Genomic DNA, 8,303 nt, shown 5'->3' with positions numbered 1-8,303 from the left:
TATAAAACAGTGGAAAGTTAGGGAACACCAAACTTCAGTAACCAGATTTATATATTTGCATATAAACATTTTAGCTTTTTATCCAGCGTCATACACATAAGATTGCAAACATAACAATTTCATACATAATATCTCTGGTATGTACATACAATAAATACTACATAAAAAAGCTACATATCAATCATTATGACAATCTTTGCAGTGAAGAGATACAGTGATAATCCAGACTAAAATATTAGAATTGTTCTAGGCTAAAGTGCATCACAGAATAAAGATAAATAAATCTAAAACAGTACAAAAAAAATCTGCAAATAAATAAATATATTGAGCACATGAAGGCTGTATGAGTTTGATACCATACATTGAACATTTAACCTTTACATACATGTAGAAAAAAAGAGGTCTGTTATGATGTAACATATTCAGCAAAAATCCTATTCATACTGGGTTGCACAAAGCAAATATACTATACAGAGATGCAACTCACATCATGACAATAATATGCATAATTTATGCGTTAAAGAGGTCTGGGAAAGAATTCCTGCCAATGATGCCATGCGTCATTTTCAAGTTTAAGAATAAGGACTAGACATTCAATCAATGAGGAATTGCAGAGTTACCAGGACAGTCAAATAGATTGAATAATTGATTGGTTTTAAAGTAACTAAATAAAAATGTTTGAAAATTATATGTGAAGAAGGCACCAAAGATCACCAGAGATCCGCATCATGACTGTTTGTTCTGAATGTCTTTGTTTTTTTCACACTTTGCTTTCCTGTGTTTTGGTACTGACAATAAATAACGTGGATGGGTCTTTTCTCGCAGGAATCTGGTCTTCAGGAGTTTTTGATCCATTAGCTGCCTCGCCAACAGGTTCCATCCGGATCTGCTGTTGCTGTCCTGAGACTGATGGACTGGTTGATTTATTCTTTTTGGTCTTTAAACCAGTAGATGGAGGTACACGGGTTTGTTTTGAGCAAGCACCTTGATCTGTAGAGGGTGTTGAAGGAGAGTGTGGTGTGGAAGACCTGCCGCATTTCTCTAGTTTGAGGTCTGTGGGCCGCTGAAGTCTGTTGGTTTGAATCGCCACGGATCCACCGTTTACTGTGACTTCCCTGAGCTGATCATCATCTGTCTGGTCTTTAGCAAAGTTAACAAACACCTGCAGGAGGAAAACAGTCTTAGTTGTGAGAAACAATCCCTGTTCCAAAACCAAGTGAAATGCCTCCTGACACAAGGCTGTTCTAATTTATCTTCTACTGGTCAGATTCCAAAAGTGTGGTCAGATTAGCAAAATTTCACAGGCAAAAAGGGTCCACTGACAATAGTGTATATGAAGCACAGCGCACACATGGAAGTCCCTTTCAAAACCAAGCAAGCTATCTTTTGGTCAATGCGGCATATCTATGTGACCAACTTCATTTAACTTGATATTCATTCATCCTCAGGCGAAATTCCAGAGTGCGTAGATTCCTATTGAATTTACTGGATTTCGTCATCGAACATTCGCCAAACAACAGTAAATGTGATCGCACCTGCATATATCCTCTGTGGAGAAGGCAATGCCATAATTCACTGCATCAAACTCTGCATCAAACAAACTGCAAATAAATATTAATGTTTCATCCAATATTTTAAAGAATCAATAAAAAATAGATAATAAATTTAAAATGGACTACGTTACATGTGTTATTAGGGCTTCACGATTTCTGCTTCTCTCGATTAATTAAAAATAATTGTTGCGATATTTGCCCCGCTGATTATTTGTCCTGAAAGCATATTTTTATTTCTGTTATCTCACCGGGGTTCCTCAGGGTTCAGTTCTTGGACCCCTACTACATATACACTACATCACTGGGACCCATCATACAAGCACATGGTTTCTCCTACAATTGCTATCCTGATGACATACAGCTCTACCTTTCATTTCAACCAGATAATCCCACAGTAGCTGCACGAATCTCAAGCTGTCTGACAGACATCTGAGCATGGATGAAAGAACATCACCTGCAGCTCAACTTGGCAAATACTTCCCTGCCAATCCGACTCTACAGCATGATTTCACCATCCAGCAAGGTCAGTCAGAAATCTTGGAATAACCTTGGATGGCCAGCTGACCTTCAAAGATAGCTTGGTCATGCAGGTTTGCACTACACAACATCAAGAAGATCAGGCCTTTTCTAACTGAGCATGCAACACAGATTCTCATCCAGGCCCTGGTCATTTCTAGTGACCCTTCTGGCTGGACTTCCACCATATGCAATCAAATCTCTACAAATGATTCAGAACGCTGCAGCACGTCTTGTTTTCAACGAGCCCGTCACACCTCTCTTCATCTCTCTGCACTGGCTCCCACTCGCTGCTCGCATCAAGTTAAAGGCATTGACGCTTGCTTAAAAATCTACCATAGACTCACCCTCCACCTACTTCTACTTGCTCTTACGAGTCTACAACCCAACCAGAAGCCTACGATTTACAAATGAGTGACAGCTAGTGTTCCCATCCCAGAGAGGCACAAAATCACTCACCGCAACTTGATCCTACAGAATTAGTCAATTACAGGCCAATCTCAAATCTACCTTTTCTGTCAAAGATACCAGAAAAGGCAGTATCCTCACAACTATGTTCCTTTCTAGAAAGGAATGGTATCTGCAAGGATTTTCTGTCAGGATTTAGACGTTACCATAGTACTGAGACAGCTCTCCTTAGAGTCACACATGATTTGCTCTTATCATCTGATAGTGGTTGTATCTCTCTATTAGTGTTACTCGATCTTAGTGCTGCATTCTGAAATTATTCATTCTAATTATTGGACAAAAAACGTCCTCAAGCAATAACCTAGAATACTGTCTAACACTTGATGGCTGCTCTGTCAATTCTTCGTTGTCGGTTAGGTACATGGGTGGGCTCTTTGATACCAATCTTTCATATGAAAGTCACGTGTCTAGTATCTGTAAAACCAAATTTTTCCATCTTAAAAAAATATACCTAAATTACGTCATATGCTCTCAATGACAAATGCAGAACAATTAGTTAATGCGTGATGAAATCAAGGCTAGATTATTGTAATGCTATTATGGGTGGTTGCCCTGCACGCTTAATAAACAAACTACAGCTGGTCCAAAACGCAGCCGCTAGAGTTCTTACCAGAACCAGGAAGAATGACCATATTAGCCCAGTTCTGTCAACACTGCATTGGCTCCCTATTAAACATCGTATAAATTTTAAAATATTGCTGATTACTTACAAAGCACTAAATGGTTTAGCTCCCCAGTACTTGAGCGAGCTCTTAACGCATTATAGTCCTTCATGTCTATTGCAACCTCAAAATTCCGGCCAGTTGATAATACCTAGAATATCAAAATCGACTGCTTTTCCTATTTAGCACCTTAACTCTGGAAAAGTCTTCTTAACATTGTCTGGGAAGCAGACACACTCTGTCAGTCTAAATCTAGATTAAAAACACATCTCTTCAAGATTGGCATACACATAGAACACTATACATTCCTATTATTCAAATCAGTTAAATGATTATTAGGCTGCATAGATTAGGTCAGCCGGAACCGGGAACACTTCCTATAACACCTGATGTACTCACTACATCATAAAAAGAATTTTAGTCTTTCTGTTTATTCCGAGGTTTACTGTAATCAGGCGGACCTGGGCCGTATCCAGATCAGGTGGCGGACTTGCGCCTGGACACGACCACAACACATTCCTGAAGTGCCAGCAGAGCTTGTGTCAACTAGACTCTCCCCGGTGAAGGCCTCATAGTCACGACAGCCATCAGTCCTGATCCTCAAAAAAAACTTGTTGCCATACGCGCGTGATGACTTCGATCTTCAATCAGATGAACTGCATAATATAATGTTCCGATCCAAACTGACTTCTGACCTGTAATGCTGCCTGAATCATAATCATACACTGTTTGTTTGTTGGCCAGAGGAGAACTGCCCCTTCTTCTTGAATGAAAGTGTCATACAGACAGTCTGTGTTCCTTCATGAGGCTGTGTGTGTGATTTGCTGCAACTAAATCTGCATGTGAAACTTCTCTGTGATTAACTGTAAGAAATCCAAACATGATCAACCTCTGTGCTACAATACAAAGTAAAAATGTAACATTATTGGAATATTAATATTAGGAATTTCACTGTTTCACGTTTTAGCTTTTGAGAGAAGCTTCATAAGGTTTTACCAGTTTTCATTAAGTAAAGCAGTTGAAAATTACATAGCTGTAATTATATACAAATAACATAGCTGCCATCTGTTTGTTAGTGTTTAGCCAGTTCAAAGCTGAAAATGGTTAAAAGAACAAAACAACGATAAGTATCATTCTTTGCAGTCTGTCTGTACAAATTAGCATTTGTGGAGCGGCCTGAATCTGTGGTTTGTCTCATTTACAACTGAATTGCTTATAAAAAAAAACATGCATTACCAGAAGTCGTATTAATAGTAAGTATAATTTACTTTAGTCTTATCAATACAATTGTAAATCAATATAAATGTTTTTTATTGACTTCCCATGTGATGAAGTTATCATAATAACAATTATAATTTTTGAGCAAAATAATCATGATCATCAGTTTAACCATTATTTTGCAGCCCTATGTGCTGATTTCATTAAAGTATTGTTAGTTTAGCAACACGCTAATGCACATTTCTATTGAAATCAAGTCTCAATAGTCAAGTCTATTGAGGAGAGCTATTTGTCTGATGAGTTGCCTATGTTTAGTGTAAAAATCGGTCATGTATGAGGTTCCATGACATTTAGTATGCTGTCTTAGAAGGTAGCAGCCTATGAAGGCAATAGACAGCAAGGCAGCTCACCAGGTTTTGGAGTGGAGTCTCAGTACTGTACTCTTACCTGATCCAGTGTAGTCTGTGACACTGAGTAGTCAGCTATCCCCAGCTCCTCATTATTATTTGACAGAACCTCAAAGACGCGAGCGAGCGAACAGGTTTGTGATGGCAGCTGGTAATGGAGAACATTCTGATGTCTCTCCTTCAACTGGATCCCAGGGAAGGAGTTCTTGATATAGGTGTCCACTGGGCATGGTTCTGTAGACGGGGTGGACAAACGAAGGATTATTGTGTAGCCGTCTCCAAACCTAGTAGGAAAGACAAAGAGGGCAGAAATGAAAACATGTTAACTGTCACATTGTTAAAAGACACTTACTATTCAGTAATATTATTGATTTGACTGGACTATCATTATCCGATGAGAACAAAACTTGAACTGAATTGAGCTGAATGATAACACAATCGCTTTCCGTAGAGCTGCATGGAATTTGTTTCATTATTGACGAATTTCGCAACATCGACTTCACTGAATCATTGAACTGACTCAAGCTATATAACGACACTATTGCCTTGTGTAGAACTGCTTATAGCTAATTTGAACTCGTTTCATCATTGCTGAACATTTACAGTTAATTGAACTGAATAAACACTGAACTGACTTGAGCTGAATAATAACACCATTGTCTTCTTTGAGCTGCCTTACAGCAGAATTTGAATTTGTCTTATATTTGAAGTTTGCATCACAGATTGTTTTATTTCCTTGTTTATTACTGTGAAGCGCTATATAAATAAACGTGACTTGACATGTGCGGAATTGCTTACTACTCATATTAGTTTTGTAGTATACACTGTATTTTCTTGACCTTTATTTTCCATTAAGACTAAATTAACTGAAAGTGAAATCAGCCACAATACTGTTTTCTTATTTACATTATTAAATCATCCACAACCTCTTGAATCACTATTTGATCTCTATACAAATAATAGTTTAATTCCGAAATGACGCCACAAGCAAAAAAATGAAATAAAAAAAATGAAACATGCAATACATGGAGGTCGTATGACAAAAATTAGGCACATTTTTAAAACGGCATGCAGTACATAATGAGCTGCACGTATTAAGCTAATGTTTCATTCAGAACTGTTACCTGTTCTTCAAGTGCTGAACTGAGCCCAGACACTGGAACCTGCCGTTCACCATGATGGCCATTCGGGTGCACAGAGCCTCACACTCTTCCATGCTGAAAAGACAGCAGAACCATCAGGGTGGAAACATAAATGTGAAGTTAATCTGATATCAGAATATCTTTCAGAGAGTTGATTTCTCTAAGATGGCAGACTTAAAGTCTTCCATCTCTCGTCTACAATTGGTTCAAAACGCAGCCGCTAGACTGCTTGAAGGGAAGCGAAAGTACGACCACATAACAGCTATTTTAATGTCCCTGCACTGGCTTCCTGTCACGTATAGGATTGAGTTTAAATTTGATTATTTGTCTACAAAGCCCTGAATAATTTGGCACCTCAATACTTAACGGATCTCTTGATTCTGTACATTCCATCTAGAAACCTGAGATCCTGTGACCTTGGCCGTCTCACAGTTCCTAAAGTAAAACTTAAAAAACGTTGTGATCGTGCTTTTGCCGCTGCTGGACCGAAACTGTGGAACAGCTTTCCTCCCTTTATTAGGCATGCCCTATCTATCTGTACTTTTAAATCTCATCTTAAGACGTACTTTTTCACCTTCCTAAAACATACATTCCTAAAAAGTGCCTAATAATATTTCTATACTGAAATAATATCGCCATTATAATTATTATGACTATGATATGATGATTGATTTTTCATTAGGCTATTTTTGGTGCCCTACGCACAGCGCGTGATGCGTGTGGTGGGAGCGGCGGCGCTGCATAAAGGCATCTTTAAACTTTATATTTGGACTAAGTTTCACATAAAAACAAAAACTGTTGTTGGATGTATTACATATCAATCAGATGATCTTCTGGTGGGAACTTCTGCATTTGTGTACATAAATATGGCAATGTTCTTTACAGTTTCTCATGGCTTGGTTTTGTTTATAGGTTATTGACTAGATTTAGAGATGTAGCCATTGCACTCAAAAATTTAGGCAGATAAACATGAGTTTGCAGGGGTGGACTTTAAGTTGACTAAATGATTGAAAAATTTCTGCATACAACACCAGAGAGAACTTTCATTTCACCAGATTCACTCAAAAAAAAAAGAGTTACAAATGAAATGTATACATAGATGAATCATTCACAATAATATCTATGAAGTGTTTAGAAATTTGATTTTCATCTCCATTAATTGAGGCTACCTATATGAAACTTTAATAGTGTCTTCTACCTGTGAGAGGTGAGAACAACAGATCTTCCCTCTTTGATCACACTGAGAATGCAGTTCCAGAGGAAGCGCTTGGCCTTCGGGTCCATCCCAGTCGTAGGCTCATCCTGACAATCACAGATGAGGGTGAAAAATGCCATTTACAGCTACATCATACAACAGTGTGATGGTAAAAATCATACCAAGAAGATGACAGGTGCAGCTCCAATAAGGGAAATGGCGGTGGAGAGTTTGCGCTTATTTCCTCCACTGTATTTCCCAGCCTCTCGCTCAGCATACTGACTCAGACCAAGCTTTTGCACTCCCCACTGCGCCACCTACAGAACAGGCATGAAAAAGGACTGTAAGCTAGCTACAGTGCTTATGGACCAATCACATCAAACGGCATCAGAGGACTAGACTATACAAATCTCATTCACCACAGATGGATTAGATGAAAATCATCACAAATGAGATGAAGATGAAAATGAGAAGCTCCTTCTGTTTGCACCCTCTTGACTTGGTCATTTGCTTGCTTTTGTTTTTGAGCAGCACTTGTTCACTAAGCTGAACAGCCAATCGGAGTGACCTCTCTAACTGACAGGCTCCACAGCGATTCAACAAGACGCAGACGTTTTGACTAGTGCCAGAGGTGTAGAACACACAACAAAAACTAGGCCGACAGATGCTTAATGACGGACCGACATTGGCCAATGACCAACCATCAGCTTGGCGTGTCACAGCCTTTAGAAAAGGGGTCTCAAACCCCTACTATATACAAATATATTATGACTATAGGGTCCATTTGAAACAAGCTTGGAATCCCTGAGACCCTTAGCTCTATTAGCCCTGATAACTAGTATTATGTTCTCAGATTGCACTTTTATAATAATAATGATTTTGGGGCATGCTGCACCTTTGCAACATGAGCTTCTGGCACTCCTCTGAGGCGAGCGTAGAACTCCAGGTGCTCACGTCCTGTCAGCAGGTCACTGATGGCATCAAACTGAGGACAGTAGCCCATCAGCTGATGAACTTTCTCCATATCTGTAAGAACACTAAATAAAACAAATGCATGTATGTTAGGGGGTTGTGTGGGTAGTTGCCAGAGTAAAGTGCGAAACTTTAATAACAGTTATACAGTGGGAATAATGACCATGTAA

At 38.9% G+C, this 8,303-nt stretch overlaps 1 protein-coding gene across 2 annotated transcripts in view; it reads right to left on the bottom strand.

Moving 5' to 3' along the window:
- Window positions 1–8,303, bottom strand: part of abca7 (ATP-binding cassette, sub-family A (ABC1), member 7) — a 45,633-nt gene continuing 37,330 nt past the window's right edge. For both annotated transcript variants that reach the window (XM_077202684.1, XM_077202683.1), the window contains 6 exons: window positions 8,057–8,198; window positions 7,344–7,478; window positions 7,165–7,268; window positions 5,949–6,041; window positions 4,865–5,108; window positions 1–1,162 (listed from right to left, as the gene is read on the bottom strand). In XM_077202684.1, coding sequence (XP_077058799.1) covers window positions 761–1,162; window positions 4,865–5,108; window positions 5,949–6,041; window positions 7,165–7,268; window positions 7,344–7,478; window positions 8,057–8,198 — 1,120 coding nt within the window. In that variant the 3' untranslated portion in view covers window positions 1–760. The remainder of the gene's footprint in view (window positions 1,163–4,864; window positions 5,109–5,948; window positions 6,042–7,164; window positions 7,269–7,343; window positions 7,479–8,056; window positions 8,199–8,303) is intronic.

Source organism: Siphateles boraxobius, unplaced genomic scaffold (assembly GCF_051911475.1).
Source record: "Siphateles boraxobius isolate OS27281-9 unplaced genomic scaffold, OSU_SipBor_1 5, whole genome shotgun sequence".
Lineage (NCBI taxonomy): Eukaryota > Metazoa > Chordata > Actinopteri > Cypriniformes > Leuciscidae > Siphateles > Siphateles boraxobius.
The sequence above is the reverse complement of the archived record's forward strand: the minus strand, read 5'-3'. Positions and strand labels throughout refer to the sequence as shown.